The sequence below is a fragment of the Bidens hawaiensis genome, unplaced genomic scaffold, assembly GCF_021521415.1.
Source record: "Bidens hawaiensis isolate Kalapana, Puna unplaced genomic scaffold, B.hawaiensis_p1.1 tig00027332_1, whole genome shotgun sequence".
NCBI lineage: Eukaryota > Viridiplantae > Streptophyta > Magnoliopsida > Asterales > Asteraceae > Bidens > Bidens hawaiensis.
The window spans coordinates 199,951-223,175 of NW_027494422.1; the positions used below are offsets into that span (position 1 = coordinate 199,951).

Here is a 23,225-nt window from a genome sequence, read left to right on the forward strand (position 1 = left end):
TCGTTCATTAAACACGTTGTGCTCACGAGTCTACTTCACTCGTTAACACCCATACAGAAAAATGAGAATTCCATTTTTCACAAAATTAATGCAAACCTTTAACTAAAGCCATGTGAATAAATCAACAAAATCTTAAATGATTAATTCAAAAACTAAAACGCAAAATTCAAATCCCATTCAAATAAGTTAACACAAAAAAGTTAATTTAGCCTTAGAAAAACTTAATGACCTACCACAAAACAATACAACCAAACATTTAAACAAAAGTACAAAACCATGTATACCAAAAATAACATAGTTAAAGTAATATACTCCATACCCGTCAGCACGACCACACTGGCCCAGGCGTGATGAGATCGTTGCCAAAAGCCACCACACGAAAACTGCTCTTCAACATGCGGATCAAGTTTCCGCCCATCTTGAACTCTTTCAAGTTTCCTTGCAGGATGGTTACTCTTATAGCACCTTCACCTTCCTATTATGATCATTACAAACTCATTTTATTTTGAGAAAATTTCACAAATGGTCACGTGGTTTGACCATATTGCAAGTTTGGTCTCCAGATTTTAAAATTTACAAACTTAGTCCAAACATACATCAGAGGGTTGCGTGTTTAGTTCCCACTGAGTCCCAGTTAATTTTTAACGCAAAAGTGGTGTCATCAAATTCTATAATATTACAGTTATGTTTTGTTTAAAGTTTTAAACCCAAGCACATCCACACACACATACATTTATTCTATATAGGCATGTGTTGATCTGCCTCAAAATCTACTATTCGTTCGGGACTAGCTTAATCTGTGTTTAAGGGAGACACAGCTTAACTATCACTAATCAAACACTTATATAAAGATTTTTTTAAACATCAAAAGGCATATCGTCTTAACATGTTTACAAAATCAAACCAATTACTGCATGATGGAATAAAGTAAACATAAAAGATAACATGCCTGTTAAGAGAAGATGGAAGAAAGGTAATCTTGGTCCTCCATCAAGATTTTTTAAGTTTTTTAGTCTTCATGAGAAAGTCAACTGATTTGTCATCAAACGACACTAGCAACCCCAACCTGATCAGTTCAGAAAGCTGTGGCACAAGTTCTTCATTCTCCAACAACACCCCACCGGCTATTACGTCACCATAATGGCATGCATATTCCATTACACTGTCAGAACCACAAGATTTTTCCATCTTCTGCATAAACAACTTGGATTTCTCTTTGTCCCACCAGATCATTCGCTTATCTTCAACATTTAATACGTCTCCAGAAGACAAAGATAGACTATATCCGACCGTCATTGGTGGTTCTAATGTCTCATAAGCTTCATCTGCAAGTAACCGGCTAACAGCTTCATGTCTCCTTTCTGTGTCAAGTTTAAGACGCGAGTCAGAAAGAAAGCAGAGAATCAGTTTAAACAAACCCTTTTTCATAATCTTTTCTCTTACTGGAGCCAATCCAACATGTTCAACTTCGCGTATGTTTTTCTGTACAGATTCAGACAATGTACGGACACCAAGTTTGGTGTAGATATCCACAAGCTTGTCTCGTGTTAGAAAGTTAAAAGTCGGTTGAGAATCCCATATGAATATGGGATGAGAACAGCTTTGAAACAGGTCCATTAATAAAAAATCATCACCAAAGAAAACATCACGCTTGTCGAATAGAAAAATCCCATCAGAAATAGGATCTAAAACCGGGAGTTTAGATAAGTTGCTCTTGAAAGTTTCCTCCGTTTTTGAGCTCCAGTTTCTAACCACAAACTCCCAAAAGGCACAACATTCAGTATTGGTTATTTTACATCCGGAACTCTCCCACTTCTTCCACAGCTTGCAGTAGTCATCAACCGAGGGATGAACTTTCACATTGAAACTATTTGCAAAGAGGTCTAGAGTTTTCTTCTCATACTGGAATTGCTCCAAAACATTCAACTGACCACCAAATAAACTGTTTTTATCATAGACAACACAATTGTTTGGGTCGACCCATTCTCCATTGTCGGGTCCTCTTGGGAACCAAATCCTTCTGCTATCATCATCAACAGGCTTCCATTTAAATTCAGACAAGTAACTATAGATTCGACTAATAGTTTGAAAATTAGTGTGAAAGTGAAGGTAAGTAGATAGTAACTGGCATCCATTATTAATATCGGTTATTACTCCTAAAACATTAAGCTCTTCTTTGTAGCATACAATTCTGTTTCCATAAAATACTTCATCAATGAACGGGCCATCGCTGCGTTTCAGGAAAGGATCCCACGCTGAATTAAAAAGCAAGCACTCATCTGGACGTTTGTATCCAAAGCTAGTTTTTAACCATTTTTTCACAGACAATTGTTTGAGAAACTTACCACGAATGTCTGCTTCAATTTCTTCAAGTTTCTTGAGAGAATCAAGCAATGCATAAACAGTTGCAGGAGTAACGGTACTGCAATCATTAGGTAAAAAAAGCCCAGCAGCCACAAACTTGGCACCGTCTTTGAAATCAGTAGTTACACCCAACTGCTTAAGTTCCTCTTTATAAGAATGGATCCCACTGCCATAACAGTGATCGCTGTCATCAATGAACGGAAGCATTAATGATATTGAAGAGATTGCTTCCCAATCTTTGCCAAAAAGAATGCACTCGTTTGGTGATGTATAGCTACCAAAGACTCTTGTGCGTAGCCATTTCTCTTTACGTATGCAATTGTTGAATTCTAAAGGAAACTTGACCTTTTTCTTTAAATATCTGTAACATGATAGAAAAGAGAAGACGTGTTCTTTTGTGAGTGAGAATGAATAAGCTTGCTGCTTGAAAGTGCGAGTAAACTCTTTGCTAGCGTCCTCAAAGTCCACCATAACACCAATTTTCTTTAATTCTTTTGACATTGAAAATATGGACTTTCCATAAAACTTTTCATCAAGAACCGGGAATAATTTAAAGACTTGTAGAAGGCAACTCCATTCAGATTCTGGATTCATCAAGAAACATTCAGACGGGCATTTATAGCCCAAGTTTGTCATCAAGCAATTCTGGTTTTGAAGCGCTTGCACTAACTTATCTGATGATTCTAACTTCTGTATGCACCTTAACATTAGGAACATGGCTTCAGATGACAAAGAAGTGAATGAAAATGAGGACTTGAGGTTGTCTGAAACAAGCTGGTAACAATTCTGGTTAAAATTGGTTACAACGCCCAGCTGATTTAGCTCTTTTTTAAAAGAAAGTAGATCTTTTCCATAATAATCTTGATCGACAAATGGAATCTCACTTATTTGTGAAGCTACATTCCATTCATCGCTGAAGAAAACAGAGTTGGGTGGAGTCATGTAACCTCGGGATGTTTTAAGCCATTTTCCTCCTCTGATGCTTTTGATAAAGTCCAAACACGATCTAGAAAGATGATTTTCTGCCATATACTGAATAAACTGCAGTATTGAAAAAACGTTGTCTGTAGTGAGATTTGAGGAAGTTGCAAGACACATGAGACGTTGGCCAATAAATTCACAAGCATCTTTACTCTCAAACCGAACTCCAATTATTTCAAACTCTTCTATGTATTGCTTTAACATATTACCATAAAAACTTACATCTACCAATGGAATATCAACAAGCAATGATCCGTTCTGTAGAAGATGCTCGAATGAAGAGTCTAATATGAAAGACCCAGATGGTGGTCTGTACTCAGGACTACCATTTATAGAGACCTTCAACCAGCTTCCACTTTTAATGGACGACAAAAACTTTTCTGGCAAATCAAACTCCAATTCCCTTAAATTGCAAAGCCATTCTAGAAGTAATAATGTGTTTTCTCTAGTTAAAGGGGAAGACACTGTAGGGACAGCAGCATCGGGGGCCATTAGATCAGGGATATCATAAGCTCCAACATAAGTTTCAAGAAACCTAACAAGCTCTTCACTTGATTGAAAATTACCAAAATAGTCTTCTGTCAGCTCAACAACACCATATTTACTCCAAAGATTTAAACCAATCAACTCCCCCCAATTGCTTCCATAAGCAGGTAAAAGAACCTTACGTTTATCTAATGTTACTTTCCTGTATTTATCAACAACGGGCATGCCACGACAAAGATCTTTAACCTCATCCTCCTGTAAGTAATTCTTATCTAAGGAGTTGCAAAGGAAATGGGCATAAGTAACCGCCATCTGGTAATCATCACTGAGTGACCGGCAAACATGCCTAGCAAATCCAAAAACATTTACAAATCTAACATTCACCTCATATTTAAGCCAGCCCTCTAACATATACTGCTCTGAGCATGATCTTATAGCTTGATGTGTAACTCCGGGAAGAAAGAACTGCCCTGTTGCACGCCCGAATTCTTTATTCCAATTAATCAACCATGATGTGTAACGAGAATAACCCGCAGCTAGTAGCCTTTTAGAACAAGAAACTGTGTTAATATTAAATAACTTGACATCCCCATCCATATCAACATACTTTATGAGTGGTGTGTTCTTGATGTCGGTATTGTGAAACAAGGAATCCCAATGCTCTGCAAGAAACACCAGAAGCTGTATATAAACGTTCTCTGAGACACCCATTACAAGATCAGTATCGGCTATACATTTTGCATACCATTTGTGATTAACTTCTTGGATCTCCAAAAAGTCTAGAACGGCATTGTAATCCTTTTTATCGAGTGAGAAAGCGAGAAGGTAAGATCCGTCAGATGAAATATTACGGAGACTCACTCCTTCATTCTGTGCCTTGTTCAATATGCTTGAAAATGCAGGTTTCAACCTACAAACTTCCTTGGGTTTACAGAACAAATTCTGCTCTGAGTATGATTCACATGGGACAATAGCTTCGTTCATCAGTTTAGCTTTAATTACATCGCGGATATGGTTCAGTTTTGAATGAGATGGACAGTGAACAGGCAAGGACTGAAAAACTTGTGGGATAAAGGAAACAGGCACATCTTCTGACTTTACCATTAAGATAAATGCATTTACATAGGCAGCAGGCACACAATCAAGAATCCCGTGATTCCATTTATTGTCCCAGACGATATTTTCTCTTGATAATGAAGGAACACTAATCGACCCCGGGCAGATTACGGATAATCTGGGGGTTAAATAGATGTTTCCCACGAGGGGTTAGATCCGGCGAAGATGGTTCTTCTGATGACCTGCAAAACAGACACCGTGAGCTCGTCACTGAGAAGGGGGGGGGGTACCTCCTTGTGACCACCCTCCGGCGTGAGAATCAGAATAGATTGCTCTTGAATATAAGTGTATATTAAGAGAATGACTAGAGCAGATATCAGGTAATATATCAAGATATGAGATATGAGATAAGATTTATGATAAGATAATACCATTCCAATGTGTTGGAGTATTTATAGCCGAAGGTAGGTTTCCAAGCAGGTACAGCCGGCTCCTGTTCTGCCAACTGTGGGCTACGCACATGCCATGCTGGTGGTTGGTGGGTAGGCAGCGGCTGATAGTGACCAGGCCGGCTGTGTACTATTCCTGTTCCACCAACTGCAGGCTATGCACGTCCTCCGACAGGTTGGTGAGTAGGCAGCGGCTAATAGTGACATACAGTACAAGAGCGTGCTGCTCGTCATACTGTTGTCAGTGAGCTGTCGTATCTTTGGTCAGATCTTTTGTCCATACCTCGTCAGGTACAGTACAAAAGATCCTCCAGTATCATACGGACTGGCTCATTTGGGCGGGAGTTTTCCCAGCTTTGGGCGGGAGTATTCCCGGCTTTGCTCATTCCTTCTTCAGGTGACATTACTGAATTATTTGAGAGTTTAGTGCCTTGTGCGTGTAGCCTTGCTGCGCGGGTAGCCTTCCCTGATGGCTAGTATCCGCTACTGCGGGAACAGGCGGAGTACGTCGACCATTGGGAAGCGTTTCCTGCGGGGACAGCTTGCGTACTGCGCGTAAGGACGTCACGTCTCTGAGCATGGTGGGTCCTGCGGATCCAGTTGGTCTCTGCGCAGACGTCCCTTTAAGTTAAGTCTTGCGGGTTCAACCGCGCAGACGTCCGTTAAGGAGTCTTGCGGGTTCAACTGCGCAGACGTCCCTTTTCAAGGTGAGTCTTGCGGGTCCAACTGGGCTCTGCTGGGACCTACCTCTTCAAGTCCCCCCAGTCCAATGTTCTTCTCATGAATTGTTAATGAGGTGAACTTTTGGACTTAAGCAAGGGGTTTTGAAAAGGGTTTAGTTTTAAGGTTTTCCATGGGGATTCTTCCCGCGGAAGTCCTAATGTCACGCGCAGAATTTCCCACTGTTCTGCTTGATCTTTGGGTATGATGCGGGTAGGTCTGTAACCTCCTCGCAAGTCAGGAGCGTTGAGTAAACATAGTGATCAATTATGTTTAAACAACCAATTCCATCTTGGAGCTTCAAACAATCTAGTTCTCGACGTTCCCGCTATGCGGGGATGTCATTCCCGTTTCCGCAAGCATGGCCCAGAAGATCCTTCTTGGTTTCAATTCCCTGCGGAGTGCTAGGTATGTGAAGGGTTTTGCCTTGACACTGTACCCGCACTCGTCTTATAGTTACTTTACTTCCAAGGTATTCCTGGCTTCAATTCCCTGCGGGTGCTAAGTATGTGAAGGGTTTTGCCTTGACACTGTACCCGCACCCGTCTTATAGTTACTTGGTTGCCGAGGTATTCTTGGCTTCAATTCCCTGCAGGTGCTAAGTATGTGAAGGGTTTTGCCTTAACACTGTACTCACACCTGTCTTATAGTTACTTGGTTGCCAAGGTAAGGGGTATAATCCCACTTACTTTTGAATCTTTTTGAATTTTTTTGAATTTCGTTTTTGAAATTCGAAGAGTTGGTGAAAGGATAAGAACAGTCTGACCTGTTGAAGGGACGTCAGGGTGGTCTGACGGTTTCTTCTGACAGCTCCACGACGTGCAAGAAGTTATGGCGACGTGACAGTATATGGTCATTCCAGACGCTTTTTCGGGCGCGTGGGCGCGAGTTTTCGGGCGCGTGGCCGCGAAATTTATGGCACGCGTCCTTTCAACAGTTGTTGCCAGCTTGCTCTTTGCCACGTGTCATAGTTTCATTGCACCTGCGATTTCTCTCTCTTCCGCATTAAATTCATCGCATTAATTGCGATGAGTATATAAAGGGGGAGAGGGTGCATCTTAATCCACACCTTCACTCTTCTTCTTCTAAGCGATTTTCGGCGAATACTCAAACTTTCTGTCGAGCATTCTCCTGAAATCACTTTAGATCCAAAACATGTCTTCTACTCACGATTTTGAGGCTGCCGCCGAGGAATCTGACGTGCACGTCGAGATCCCGACGTCTACGTCTGATAAAGACGATAAGAGCACTGCTGGCGAATGCCAGTGTGCTCTTCCCACCGAGCTTTTTCAGTACATCGTCCGGAAGTTCATGCTCGAGCCGTTCGAGCCTGAGTTTCCGGAGCCACACCAGACGGTGTACGATGCCCCCAAGGGCAAAATAGGGGTGTATGCTGCATTCTTCGTTTATGGGAATCTCAGGTTCCCATTGACGAAGTTTGTATACCGTGTCTTGGAGAGGCACGGTGTGCATCTGACGGAGGTACACCCGATGGCGATCGCCAAAATCCGCCATTTTAAATGGGTGTGCCTCATTCTGGGCGTGGAGCCCCCCGTTGATCGGTTGATGACCTTCTACTTCTGGAGGTGCATCCAGGGGTGGTACACCTTGGTCAACCGGATCAAGGGTTTGAAGATCTGCGCTACCGAGCGCAGTCTTCGGTCGTGGAAGCGGGAGTTTTTCTATATCTCCGCTCGCGTCGTCCCCCTTGCGATGACGTTTAAGAATGGGAGAGCACTCCCCGCCCTTCACGCCCCCAACTACCAGGAGGCGGAATGGTTCGCCAAGATCTCCCGGATCCAGACTCCGGTGTACCGCTTTGCGGAGTCCGGGATGGTGATGCTCGGGATGAGCCGGGTGTGGAAGGAGGCGTCACAGATTCCCATCGTCCTTGAATACGGTTTGAACTCTGTCCCTTACGGTATGCTTCATATTATCCGTTAATTTAGGGTTTTTGTTCTAACCGTTTTTCTTTGTTTACAGAGGGAAACGACTTGCAGTCTCTTCTGCAGCCGCGGGAGAGTGATGGTCCCGCTCGGATGGGTACTCGTGCTCTAGATGAGCACGAGTTGCCCATCCTTGAGCAAACGGCGGATCGGTTCGTGGAGGTCTACCCGCCAGGCCACGAGATCCTGAGCGCCAGGCGGCCAGGTAAAGAACTTTCTGACCCTCGCCCTCTCAATGCTCAAACCTCTGCGGGAATTCCTCTAATTTTGTCATCTTCTGAGGAATCCGCAGATGGTCCTTTCTTGGCGAGGAAGAAGAAGGCTGCCGGCGGGAAGGCGAAGGTTGCCTCCACTGCCGATCCGGTGAATCGGTCTGACTCAGAGACCGAAAGCGAGGAGGTGGCGGGGAACCCTGGTGGTGATGAGACCATTGCTCCGGAGGTTGAGACGGCTGTCACCTCCGGGCAGACCAGTACAGCGACGGTGACCGGCGTAAAGAGGCCGGTTCCATCGGGTTCGTCCCCGCCTGTTCGTACCTTCAAGCTCAAGAGGACTCGTAAGTACAAACTTCCTTTACTTTTAACTTCATATCTTTCCGCCATTATACTAATATATCTTTTCGTGCAGGCATGGATGCTACCGCATTCCAGGGTGGAGCGGGGAGGAGCACCTCCGGACCCATGACGGTAGGCTTGGTCAACCTACCTGAGGCGATGACCCAGGCGACTGCGCCTGCTTCCGTTGGTTCAGTTGCTCACCCAGTTGAGCCAACTGTTCCGACTGTGATGACATCTCCGCCGGCTGTCAGTGCCATATTCACTGATTCCTTCACTGAGCCGGCGGTGAGTGTTTCTGTGGATTCTTCCGCAGCCGCGGCCACGGTTGTGAGTTCACCTCTGGTGAGTTCACCTCCGTTGGTTTCCACCGCAGCGGCTTCGACCGTGCCTCCCGCGCCGGCAACTACCTCGCCCCCGGCCGGTTCAGCAGGTATGTTTGGGGCTTCAAGCCAGTTTGTGCCTCCTTCCCATCTGCTTGACCTCTTGGATGGATATCCGTTAGGTTCAGGTGATGGGTTCGGCGGCTACCGGCCTGTTGTCGACCCTACAGGTGCGTAGGGTGAATTTGGCCTCTTATGTTTTTTTTTTATCATCTTTTCCTAACTGCTTTTTGTTTTTGCAGTGTCGGATTCGAATGAGGTGTTTGTTCCGCGGTGGAACATCCGCCGGGGAACCACCCTTCGGACGCCTGTAGACTGCGTCGAATGGGCGCGCCACGCCGCCCCCGCTGGTGCGCTGGGGGAAGCAATGTCAAGCTACCAGGAGGGTAGGTTGACAAATGAGCTCCGGATTCTCCTAGCCCGGATGCAGCCGCGCGTCGAGCTGCTTTGTCGTGAAGACGACAAGTTAAAGGCAGCTCGGATTCAAGAAGTAGCTCAGGCGCGGGCTGTCCGAGAGGAGAACATGAGGCTCTCCGCTGTTGCTGCGGATAAGGAGAAGGCCTTCAAGGCCCTTGAGGTTGAAGTTCAGGCCGGTCTCGAGGCCCGTTCCAAGGCTGCCCAAGCTGTTAACGAACAGCTTCGGCTAGCTAAGGAAACTGCACGGAACGCAACTGAGAGGGCCACCAAGGCTGAAGCTGTTGCTGAGCCTCTACGCCTCGCGAATGAGGAACTTAAAGCCAAACTAGAGAGGCTCCAACAGGCTCATGATGCCTTGGCCATGGAAGACGCCAAGAAGCTCCAAGAGATCTTGGACCAGAGGGGCGTGCTTGACCATACTGAGCGTAAGTTTAAGGGTGTCGAAGAGGCTGCGGCTAAAGAAGTGTTGCTTGCCAACCTTAACAAAAGTGAAGCCGAACGCGCCCGTAACCAAGCTCAAGCTGCCCTCCAGGAGGCTCTGGTTACCAAGGAATGGCTTCTACGAGAAGCGTTGTCGCAGGTAAGCTTAGCTTCATAATGTCTTCACGCTTTTCTTTATACTTAGAAAAGGTTTTGATACTTGTATTTTTGTTTTGTAGGTTGTGCATCGGGTCTTCACGGACACATCATATGACGATGCCATGAGCGCAGCCCTCAACGCTTCTCATGATGATGGGGAAAAGGCTTGCTTCCTGCTTGGTCTAGGGTTCCTTGAGAAGGGCATCCCGCCTTCCAACTTCCCTTTATATGATGTGGATACTGAAGCCGTATATGACCAAGCAGTGAACCAATATGCCACCTTCGCGCATCCAGTGGTGGAGAAGGTGAACGAAGTTGCTGCTGCTGATGATGGGCTAACCATTCTTAAGACCTTCCTTGAACCGCCACAGCCAACTGATGGTGCGGGTACAAGTGGGTTTGGAGGGAGTGGTCCTGAAGCTTGAACCTTTAGATCCCTTCCCACTGTTAGGATAGGTTTACATTGTATAGATTGATATTCTTGTAGGCGGGTAGATACCCGGCCATTCTTGTAATACTTGAATTATTTAAGGAATATAAATCTTTGTGCGAGTAGGACCGCCACTTTCACTGGATGACTTGCTTTGTAAACGTTATGACTTGCTCATGCATATTATAGCTTAATTTGGCACTTGTTTTGCCGCATAAACAATATATGATTCGCTCGTGCATACTTTAGTTTAGCTTAGCAATTTTCCAAGTGTTTTGAATAAGTTATCCTTTGAACGTGGTAGATAATAGGTTGAAGTTTTGCTTCCTCCTTCGTGATTGTGCGGGTAAGACCGTCACTTGCACTTAGTAGGATGGCTAAACTTCACCTATATCTGACATGCGTGTAGGTTTTCCTCATCCTTCCGTTAGAAATTTTCTAAGTATTTTGAATAAGTTAACCGTTCGACGCGCGGTTGTCAATAGGTTAGTTCGGTTTCCTCTATCATGATTTGTGCGGTTAGGACTGGCACTTTCATTTAGTGGGATCACCAAACTTTACCTATAACTGACCTGCGTGAAGGTTTTCCGTTTATTGTGTTTACGCGGGTTTTGCCGCCGTCCACACGCAACGACTTTCCACGTGATTATGCGGTGAATACCGGCATATCAGTGTTTTGAATGTTAACCGTTCGACGCGCGGTTGTCAATAGGTTAGTGTTCAGTTTCCTCTATCATGATTTGTGCGGATAAAACCGGCACTTTCATTTAGTGGGATGACCAAACTTTACCTTTAACTGACCTGCGTGAAGGTTTTCCGTTTATTGTGTTTACGCGGGTTTTGCCGCCGTCCACACGCAACGACTTTCCACGTGATTATGCGGTGAATACTGACATATCAGTGTTTTGAATGAATTAACCGTTCGATGCGTGGTTGTCAATAGGTTAGTTCGGTTTCCTCTATCATGATTTGTGCGGGTAAGACCAGCACTTTCATTTAGTGGGATGACCTAACTTTACCTATGACTGACCTGCGTGAAGGTTTGCCGTTTTTTGTGTTTATGCGGGTTTTGCCGCCTTCCACACGCAACGACTTACTCCCCACTTATGTATGCAGTGAAGACCGGCGCATCAGTGTGGAAAGTTCATAAGTATAAACGTAAGGCCAGCAGCATCAATGTGATAAGGAGAATCATTTCCATTAGAAGTGGCTCTGGGCCTTTTCTTTACAAGTTTGGAATTGATCTACATGGAAACTGTGTAATTGAGCTCCCTTCCATGTTGTTGGGATGGGAGTGCCATCGAGCCGATATGCGTCTGGTTCGGGATCTCGTTGTTTACGCAGTATGTAGTCTCCAACATTGAAGCTGCAGTTTTATTCGTGTTTTCCCCAACTGGGGTTCTACACGCATTAGCCTGCTCAGCGTTCGTTACGCCACGAGGTGCGCGAGCGTCCCATCTCTGACAAATGCTTCGACGATGTCCTTCAAGTCTGTGCATTCTTCAGTGGTGTGGCCTTTTGTCCTGTGGAAGTCACAGTATTTGCTCCGATCAGCATTGTGACGATGTCGGATTATTGGAGCCTTTGGCCATGGGAGCTTCTCAGTGGCGAATATCTCGGTGACGCTTTTGGTGAGTGGCGTCCATCTGGAGTTCTGGTTCGACTGTACGTTATCCCTTCCGCCTAACCGATGGTGCAAGCCGGATGAGGTGTCAAAGTTTACCCTTGACTGCCAAATGCCTAGCTTCCGCTTTTTGTTTAGTCGGGCGGTAAGGACGTTGTCTTCTCTTGTTTTCTGGGTGTAGAGGTTTGTGTTCTGGGGGAGATCTCTACCCAGTTGCTTCTCCGTTTCCGCAAAGCGTTTAGCTGCTGTCATGATGGCATCCCATGTGGACGGCATGCCATCTTTACCCGTTAAGGTGCGGATGAGCTCTGGGTCTTTCGCGCCCTGGATGAAAGCAGCGCGAACAAGATCTTCGCTAATAGTGCCCAGACTTAGCTTCTTTGAATTGAAGCGCGTGATGAAGTCTAGTAAAGACTCATCTTCCTCTCGGATGCAGTTGAGGATTGTCCATTGCTCTTCAGTGTACTTTCTTTGTTGACTGAAGTGTTGGCTGAACTTCTGTTGGAAGTCTGCCCAATCGTAGATGTGGTGGACCGGTAGACGGTCGAACCACGCTCTGGCTGCTCCAACCAACGTCATCTGGAACATATAACACCACGTGGGTTCCGTCCAGTTGCTGACGGTTGCCCCCGCTATGAATCTGTTCAAATGATCGTCTGGGTCGGATATACCATCATAAGTGCCGATGTTGGACATTTGTTTGGCACTTTTTGGGGCGATTGCTTCCGCAATGTCCCTTGCGAACTTGGACGTTCCCGCATTTGCAGCAGTTGGTCTAAAGGTTTTGGAGAAGTCACGTGGGTTTCCACCCGCATTTTTTGGTTTGAAGGTTTCTCCAAAATGCCTTCTCGGTGGGGAGTCCGTTTCCTTACGCTTCCCTTTCATCCTATGACGAGGGTTTGCGTCACTATCGGATTCCTCCGAATCATCGTCCAAGTACTCGCCGAATTCATCAGCCTGTTGGAGTGAACGTAAGCGTTCATCCAACTCAGCTTGGAATTCTTTTTGACGTGCTTCCGCCCACGCTTTAACTTCATCGAGTGTTTGGCGGGGGAGCCTCGTCCGTTGTCTCTCTAACTGGGTATCGGTGAATCCCAGTGAAAGATTATTTACTGCACTTGCCCCAGCTCGGGTAACTGGGGTAGTGTTCGTAAAATTTACTGCACTTGCCCCGGCTTGGGTAACCGGGGTAGTGTTCGTAAAAACTGTGTAGTCGCCGGTATTCCCCCCAGTAGTTGGGGTTGTGGTTACCGGGGTTTCTTGGTCACTCGTTGGCCTTGGCAACGGAGTAACCTTAACCATCTTTCCAGAAGTTTGAAAAAACTGAAAAAGTAGTTCTAGCTTTTATGCACGGATGGCGCCAATGAAGGAACACTAATCGACCCCGGGCAGATTACGGATAATCTGGGGGTTAAATAGATGTTTCCCATGAGGGGTTAGATCCGGCGAAGATGGTTCTTCTGATGACCTGCAAAACAGACACCGTGAGCTCGTCACTGAGAAGGGGGGGGTCCCTCCTTGTGACCACCCTCCGGCGTGAGAATCAGACTAGATTGCTCTTGAATATAAGTGTATATTAAGAGAATGACTAGAGCAGATATCAGGTAATATATCAAGATATGAGATATGAGATAAGATATATGATAAGATAATACCATTCCAATGTGTTGGAGTATTTATAGCCGAAGGTAGGTTTCCAAGCAGGTACAGCCGGCTCCTGTTCTGCCAACTGTGGGCTACGCACATGCCATGCTGGTGGTTGGTGGGTAGGCAGCGGCTGATAGTGACCAGGCCGGCTGTGTACTATTCCTGTTCCACCAACTGCAGGCTATGCACGTCCTCCGACAGGTTGGTGAGTAGGCAGCGGCTAATAGTGACATACAGTACAAGAGCGTGCTGCTCGTCATACTGTTGTCAGTGAGCTGTCGTATCTTTGGTCAGATCTTTTGTCCATACCTCGTTAGGTACAGTACAAAAGATCTTCCAGTATCGTACGGACTGGCTCATTTGGGCGGGAGTTTTCCCGGCTTTGGGCGGGAGTATTGCCGGCTTTGCTCATTTCTTCTTCAGGTGACATTACTGAATTATTTGAGAGTTTAGTGCCTTGTGCATGTAGCCTTGCTGCGCGGGTAGCCTTCCCTGATGGCTAGTATCCGCTACTGCGGGAACAGGCGGAGTACGTCGACCATTGGGAGGCGTTTCCTGCGGGGACAGCTTGCGTACTGCGCGTAAGGACGTCACGTCTCTGAGCATGGTGGGTCCTGCGGATCCAGTTGGTCTCTGCGCAGACGTCCCTTTAAGTTAAGTCTTGCGGGTTCAACCGCGCAGACGTCCGTTAAGGAGTCTTGCGGGTTCAACTGCGCAGACATCCCTTTTCAAGGTGAGTCTTGCGGGTCCAACTGGGCTCTGCTGGGACCTACCTCTTCAGATGCCAAGAGGAAATCTGGTTGGATTATAAACGGGAAGTTTGTGACTGTCTCGGTTGGTAAAAATGAATAAATGCCAGAAAGGCTTGCACATCTTTTAAGTCTTTTCCCAATTGGGAAAGCCAGTGTGATAAGCCACTCATCTACTTCCCTTCTGATATCAACTTTGTTTTCCTGTTTCACAGGAAACCTTTGTTTCCACATATAGTAGCTACATTCGTTGTCAGCTTCGTGACCAATATCATCAGAGAGATGAAGCATGTAAAAATCAGCATTCATGCTCTTTGAGGTAGCCAAAGTTTTCTTACTGGAGATCAATATTTGGCTCACAGTGTTGAATTTAGGATTCTCATTGTGTTCCCTGATTGAAAACCGCTTTATCTTAGAAAGAAATAGAATAACCTCAGGATGGACACTTGACAACTGATCTTTAACATGTTTGACCTTCTCCGGTTTTAGTGGCAAAACAAGAACTGTGTTTGGCAGGGCAGTCGCTGAACTGTATATGCTTTTGATAGCTGATAATGCCTGGTCCTCCTCGACCCATTCAGGAACAATATAACTAATTTTACACTGCTGGCAAGGTTTTTCATTAAACCTTATCTGATAACCATTGCTGAATATGTGAGGCTGAGTTGATATCAGAAACACACTTTTGAATCCAATTCCTGATAACAAACAGATAATGTGTGAGAAGCATTTACACAAATTCACATTGACATACATTATTTTATATCCATGAAGCATACGTTACATAAATTACAGGTCCTTAATTAGATAGAAGTATAGTACCTTTTTCCCCAATATAACCATGCTTACGGAGACTTTTCTTCGTGGAACATCCCACACTACAAATAGAATCGATGTTTTTAGCAGAAAATCCTTTCTCATTGTTGAAAACTAGCAATGTCACCGGAGCTCCAGTGTTCGTTATGTCCTTTGACGTGATCACAAACTCTAGTGATGGATCAACTCCGTCAGGGTACTCGTTATCGTCCGCGTTCTGTGAAACAGCGATTCATCATCCGTTACAGAGCAAAAATTTTACAACTAAACTAGGTTTTGCATGCCAGAAACTAAAAACCAACGAACCAGTTTAACACAATCTTACAGACAACAAAATCATAGACATTACTCATGAAGTACAATATATGAACATCAAAGCAACTTTAGTATATTGCAGATTAATAAAATCGAACAAAAACTGCATAACGGATGAGTAATATCTATGATATTGTTGTCTGTTATAAACCGAACCAACTACCAATTCATGATCAGTTATCCTCAATTTTACCGAGCCAAAATATCACAAGTAAACTAGGTTTTACAGTTCAGAAACTAAGAGGCAACTACAGATTCATCACGATTAACAGATACAAAAAACTACAGATAGCGGACACCAGGAGCAACTTTAATTAATAGCAGAGTAATAAATGGAGCAAAAACTGCATAACCAATGAGTAATATCTATGATTTTTCTATCCGTAAGTGCTTATAAAATCGAAACAACAATCAATTCATGATCAGATTCAGTTATCCTCAATTTTACAGAGCCAAATTTCAGAAGTAAACAAAGATTTACATCTCAAAAACTAAAAGACAACGGCCGCTTAAGCACAACTAACACTACTCATGAAGCATAAAATATGGATTAAACCAGCAAAGCAACTTCAAATGATCGCATACTAATTAATAGATAATTGATACGGAATCCCACGATTTGCTCAATCCCGTGATTTGCTCATTGTCAAGTGTCCATCCTGAGGTTATTCTATTTCTTTCTAAGATAAAGCGGTTTTCAATCAGGGAACACAATGAGAATCCTAAATTCAACACTGTGAGCCAAACACAGTTCCCTGATTGAAAACCGCTTTATCTTAGAAAGAAATAGAATAACCTCAGGATGGACACTTGACAACTGATCTTTAACATGTTTGACCTTCTCCGGTTTTAGTGGCAAAACAAGAACTGTGTTTGGCAGGGCAGTCGCTGAACTGTATATGCTTTTGATAGCTGATAATGCCTGGTCCTCCTCGACCCATTCAGGAACAATATAACTAATTTTACACTGCTGGCAAGGTTTTTCATTAAACCTTATCTGATAACCATTGCTGAATATGTGAGGCTGAGCTGATATCAGAAACACACTTTTGAATCCAATTCCTGATAACAAACAGATAATGTGTGAGAAGCATTTACACAAATTCACATTGACATACATTATTTTATATCCATGAAGCATACGTTACATAAATTACAGGTCCTTAATTAGATAGAAGTATAGTACCTTTTTCCCCAATATAACCATGCTTACGGAGACTTTTCTTCGTGGAACATCCCACACTACAAATAGAATCGATGTTTTTAGCAGAAAATCCTTTCTCATTGTTGAAAACTAGCAATGTCACCGGAGCTCCAGTGTTCGTTATGTCCTTTGACGTGATCACAAACTCTAGTGATGGATCAACTCCGTCAGGGTACTCGTTATCGTCCGCGTTCTGTGAAACAGCGATTCATCATCCGTTACAGAGCAAAAGTTTTACAACTAAACTAGGTTTTGCATGCCAGAAACTAAAAACCAACGAACCAGTTTAACACAATCTTACAGACAACAAAATCATAGACATTACTCATGAAGTACAATATATGAACATCAAAGCAACTTTAGTATATTGCAGATTAATAAAATCGAACAAAAACTGCATAACGGATGAGTAATATCTATGATATTGTTGTCTGTTATAAACCGAACCAACTACCAATTCATGATCAGTTATCCTCAATTTTACCGAGCCAAAATATCACAAGTAAACTAGGTTTTACAGTTCAGAAACTAAGAGGCAACTACAGATTCATCACGATTAACAGATACAAAAAACTACAGATAGCGGACACCAGGAGCAACTTTAATTAATAGCAGAGTAATAAATGGAGCAAAAACTGCATAACCAATGAGTAATATCTATGATTTTGCTATCCGTAAGTGCTTATAAAATCGAAACAACAATCAATTCATGATCAGATTCAGTTATCCTCAATTTTACAGAGCCAAATTTCAGAAGTAAACAAAGATTTACATCTCAAAAACTAAAAGACAACGGCCGCTTAAGCACAACTAACACTACTCATGAAGCATAAAATATGGATTAAACCAGCAAAGCAACTTCAAATGATCGCATACTAATTAATAGATAATTGATACGGAATCCCACGATTTGCTCAATCCCGTGATTTGCTCAATCCCATGAATTATTCTCTGTCAATATTATGTATTAATTGTATTGATTATTTACCTTTTGTATTTGTAACAAACTCAAGTATATAATGGAAATAGTTCTCTCCTAAAGTGGCAGAGAAACTTTCTTGTTAACATGGTATCACGCCTAAATTAAAGATCTTATCTTTCTCCCTCTGTTACTCCCTCCTCTTCCATCTATTTTCATGGCTACTACACCCAATGATACTACTCTCCCAATGGCCACAATCCTTCACATGATCACTCTCAAACTCTCCTCCACCAACTATCTCTATTGGAAAAATCAAATTCTACCTCTTCTTACCTACCAAAAGTTAATCAGTCATGTCGATGGTACCCTCACTCCTCCTCCGACCATGATTACCACCAATGGCAACGAATTTGCCAACCCCATATACACCGACTGGTTAGAAGCGGACCAGCGGGCTGTTCTTATTCTCAATTCCTCCCTCACGGAGGAAGCTGTGGCTGAAGTATGAGGCCTCACCTCTGCTCGTCAGATCTGGTTAGCCCTAGAGGCTGCCTATAGTAACACCTCTATCGAAAGAATGCACTTTCTTCGTGATAGCCTCCGACAACTCACCAAAGGGTCGGCATCCGTTACCGAGTTTGGCAGGAAATTCAAAGCCATATGTGATCAGTTGGCGGCTATTGGCTATCCTATCACCGACACCGATAAAACTCATTGGTTTTTGTGTGGGTTTGGAGCTTCTTTTGAGAACTTCTCCACTTCCATACGCAATAACCGAGATTCACTCGCTTTCCGCGACTTGGTAACTAAGGCAGAGAGTCAAGAGCAATTTTTACAGACCCTTCACCCACCCACCCCGCCACCTGTTGCCTTTGCCGCTATTCTGAACCGCGCACGTGGCTCGGGCTCCGGATCATCCATGACTAAAGCCCGTTCTCATTCCTTCTCTCGTGGCTCTGGCTCTCACTCCGTCTCTCGTGGTCCCCGTAAACCGCCCCATTGCCAATTGTGTAGAACCGATGGTCATTATGCCAACAAATGTCCACGTTTACCCTCCTTTGCCTCGGCCTCAAACACCGATGAAAACATTGCTCAAGCATTCCAGGCTCAGTGCCATGTCACCACCGATGGTCCGGATTGGGTAGCCGACTCTGGAGCAACTACTCACATGGCCAACTCCACCGGTCATCTTCATTCCACCGCACCGTATACGGGTAATTCTACAGTAGCCTTTGGTAATGGCAATTCCTTACCCATTTCTCATAAGGGTCAATTTTCTTTAAACAACCACTTATCTTTAAAAGATGTCTTGGTTATTCCTAACTTGACCAAGAATCTCTTATCCATAAGTCAATTAACAACCGATTATCCCGTTGATGTCTTATTTTCGCAACCTTTCTTTACTATTCAGGACCGGAAAACAAGCCAACCTCTTGCTCAAGGTCGGTGTGAAAACGGTCTCTATGTGCTACGGGATGAGAATCTTGCTTTCGTTGCTTCAATTTCTTCTAATAAAGCTTCTTTTGAGTTATGGAATAACCGTTTAGGTCATGTTGCATTTGATACTATTTCTATTTTAAAAAGACTTGGTTGTTTGTCATTTACTTCCATTTTGCCTAAACCTAATATTTGTTCTCCATGCCAACTTGCTAAGGCTCATAAAATGTCTTTTGAACTAAATGAAAAACGTACATCGAACCCATTAGATCTTATTCATTGCGATTTATGGGGTCCTTCGCCCGTAACAAGTAATGATGGCTATAAATACTATGTTGTGTTTGTTGATGACCATTCTCGATTTACATGGCTTTATCCGCTCAAAACAAAAAATGGTTTTTACTCAATATTATCCACTTTCTTGCGTTTTGTCCAAACACAATTCTCAAGAAAAGTTAAGGTTTTCCAAAGTGACGGTGGTACTGAGTTTATAAACCAACATGTTCGAAAAAATTTTGATGACAATGGCACCTTTCATCGTTTATCTTGTCCCTACACCGCACCTCAAAACGGCCGAGCGGAGAGAAAACATCGTCATATAGTTGAAACGGGCCTAGCTATGTTATTTCACGCTCGTGTCCCGACCGCTTATTGGGTTGAGGCTTTTTGCACCGCCACATATATTATTAATCGTTTACCATCCGGGGTGTTAAACAATAAATCACCATTTGAAATTTTATTTTCCACAACACCCACATACACAAATATTCAGGTTTTTGGGTGTCGGGTCTACCCGTATCTTCGTGACTATGCCCCGCATAAGTTATCTCCGCGAAGCATTCCTTGTATATTCATGGGTTATGCAACCCAATATAAAGGTTACAAATGTTTAGACCCGGAAACTTCTCGTATGTACATCACCCGTCATGCTCATTTTGATGAAAACTCCTTTCCGTATGTGAGGTGTTCTTCTTTTAATGATTTAACCACTCTCTTCCTTTCAACCTACCAAGAGGACTATAATTTGCCACATCAACCTTTCCCTCTACCACAAAAACCTTCACCCACTCCTTCCACTCAAACTCCATCTTGTCCTATGTGCACAGATGAGAAACATGAGCCTACACATCAAACTCCTTCATTTCCCACCTCATCAGATAACTTCCAGCCATCATCATCCTCCACTTTGGCCCCAAACACCTTAAACACAGAACCCTATACACAACAACCCAATAACACCGAAACCAATATTTAGCCTACTGTCTCCACAGCTACAGCTAGCTCACAACCGACTGTTACCACCAACCCACACCAACCATCCACGACTCACCCCATGGTTACTCGGTCTAAAGTTGGTGTCTTTAAACCCAATCTCAAGCACCGTGCCAATCTTGCTCATTTTATGCATCATGGTCTCTATGCGGCTCTTTTCGCCGCAGCCGACCCGAAAGGTTTTCGTTCCGCTTCGAAACATCCTCATTGGATGCATGCAATGCATGAAGAAATCAATGCTCTTCAACGAAATCATACTTGGACACTCGTGCCGCGACCGTCAATGTCCAATATAGTCGGTTCCAAATGGGTTTTTCGCACCAAATATCATTCGGACGGTTCCATTGATCGGCATAAAGCTCGACTAGTGGCGCAAGGCTTTACTCAAATCCCGGGTCTTGACTTTTCTCACACATTCAGTCCAGTTGTGAAAGCTTCAACCGTTCGCATCGTATTATCATTGTCTGTTATCAATAATTGGCCACTCCACCAATTGGACGTGAACAACGCCTTTTTAAACGGTTCCTTAACCGAAACAGTTTACATGGAACAGCCACCGGGCTTCATCGACTCGGTTTTTCCCAACCACGTGTGTAAGTTAAACAAAGCCCTTTATGGTTTAAAACAAGCACCACGAGCTTGGTTTCAAAGGTTAAGCTCGTTTCTCGTTACCTATGGCTTTACGTGCAGTCGGGCTGACACGTCACTATTCGTTTTCAATAAAGAAGATTGTCTTCTATACTTACTTGTTTACGTGGACGATCTTATTCTCACTGGAAATAAAGCTGCTATGATCGCAAACTTCATTAACCGCTTGCACAATGAGTTTGCCATCAAGGATTTAGGGTCGTTAAACTACTTTTTGGGCTTGGAAGTCGTTCACACAGAAAATGGATTATTTCTCAGTCAATCCAAGTATGCCCATGATATCCTCACTCGTGCCGGGCTCGTGGATACTAAGTCCGTTCCAACCCCTCTTGCAACAACTGACTCTTTCACGTCTGATGGTACACCGTACTCCGATCCTACCTTTTATCGTTCGATTGTTGGGGCTTTACAATACTTGACCATTACCCGGGCCGATCTTGCATACGCGGTCAATCAGGCATGTCAATTTTTGCATGCTCCGATTGACCATCACTTTCGGCTCGTTAAAAGATTATTACGATACGTTAAGGGGACAGTATCACACGGTCTTGTGTTTCAACGACCGAAACTTACTACTATTTTAGGCTACTCTGATGCCGATTGGGCGCATTGCATTGAAACGCGCAGGTCAACTTATGGTTATTCTATTTTTTTGGGAGGAAACCTTGTTTCGTGGAGTGCCAAAAAGCAGCCCACTGTCTCTAGGTCAAGTTGCGAGTCAGAATACCGGGCTATGGCTAATACCGCTGCTGAAATCGTTTGGATCACTCACTTGTTACGTGAGCTTCATGCTCTTCCACCTGCTAGACCGACACTACTTTGTGATAACCGTAGTGCCTTGTTCATGAGCCAAAATCCTGTTTCTCATAAACGGGCTAAACATATTGACTTAGATTACCACTTTGTTCGTGAGCTGCTTATGTCGGGCAAGCTTCACACTCAATTTGTTCCTACCAAGCTTCAACTAGCTGATATTTTCACCAAAAGTTTACCGAGACCTCAGTTTGAACACTTTCGGGAGTTGCTTCGTGTTTGTACACCGCCGTCTCACTTGAGGGGGGATAATAGATAATTGATACGGAATCCCACGATTTGCTCAATCCCGTGATTTGCTCAAACCCGTGAATTATTCTCTGTCAATATTATGTATTAATTGTATTGATTATTTACCTTTTGTATTTGTAACAAAATCAAGTATATAATGGAAATAGTTCTCTCCTAAAGTGGCAGAGAAACTTTCTTGTTTACACTAATAAAACCGAACAAAAACTGCATAACGGATGAGTAATATCTAGGTTATTGTTGTCTGTAAGTGATTATAAAACCGAAACAACTATCGATTCATGATCAGTTATTCTCAATTTTACACAGCCAAAATTTCACAATTAGGTTTTGCATTTCAGAAACTAAGAGACAACGAACCAATACATTATACATATACGAACGAACATATTTACAGAGCCACAATTTCACAAGTAAACTAGGTTTTACATTTCAGAAACTAAAAGACAACGAGTACCGATCAAGCACAATTAACACATACAAACGAACAAAACTATAGTTAACTAACTTTATAGAGCCAAAACTTCACAAGCAAATTAGGTTTTACATTTCCGAAGCACGATTAACACTTGCAGACAGCAATATAATAACATATATTAAGATAGCAGATAACCGAAATAAAACCGAATAATAAACGAATAACAGAATTAACCTGAATAAACTCCATGAGGAAATGAACGTCTTTAGCGTAAAGCTCAGCGGACAGATTCTTCACAGCTTGTTGAAGCTCGTCCGTCAACGGACTCCGTTGTTGTCCGCCGATTGAAAACTTCGTCCGCCGTATCTCCGCCACGTGTTGCTTCGCCGATGTAACCGCCATTAATAATAATAATAATAATAATAATAATAATCAACGAAGCGTAATGCAGAGTTTCGTATTTGTTTGTAACAAACTGTGTGGTGGTGACTGGACTACACGTGCCGTCGTCTGATTGTTTTGAATGTTTGCCGCTCTCGATAGACCGCTTTTTTTTATCAACTTTATAGTTTCAGTCCTTGTTAAAATGTATTTATTGAATATTAAACCTTGTAAACCAAGTCTTCAAAACGCGTTACATTTTAAATTATACGAGTTTTCGTACCTCACGTGTTCCCGGGGGGGGGGGGGTATGTAAGAATAAATATATTTTATATATTTATTTATATGGCCATCATTATCATTTA

The 23,225-nt window shown here is 43.5% G+C and overlaps 1 protein-coding gene across 1 annotated transcript; it reads right to left on the minus strand.

Moving 5' to 3' along the window:
- Positions 1-16,293: 16,293 nt before the first annotated feature.
- On the minus strand, positions 16,294-22,967 carry LOC143575297 (protein NO VEIN-like). The gene is made up of 2 exons (XM_077059705.1): positions 22,714-22,967; positions 16,294-16,913 (listed from the first exon to the last, which is right to left on the minus strand). The coding sequence occupies exons 1-2, from the start codon at positions 22,879-22,881 to the stop codon at positions 16,680-16,682; spliced, it is 402 nt and encodes a 133-aa protein (XP_076915820.1). The 5' UTR covers positions 22,882-22,967; the 3' UTR covers positions 16,294-16,679.
- Between the last annotated feature and the right edge of the window lie 258 nt (positions 22,968-23,225).

Excerpts from the sequence above, each read along its gene's own strand:
- LOC143575297 (XM_077059705.1), bottom strand. The coding sequence starts at position 22,881 with ATGGCGGTTACATCGGCGAAGCAACACGTGGCGGAGATACGGCGGACG. Across the intron at positions 16,914-22,713 it reads TCCTCATGGAGTTTATTCAG|AACGCGGACGATAACGAGTA; the intron begins GTTAATTCTGTT and ends GCTGTTTCACAG.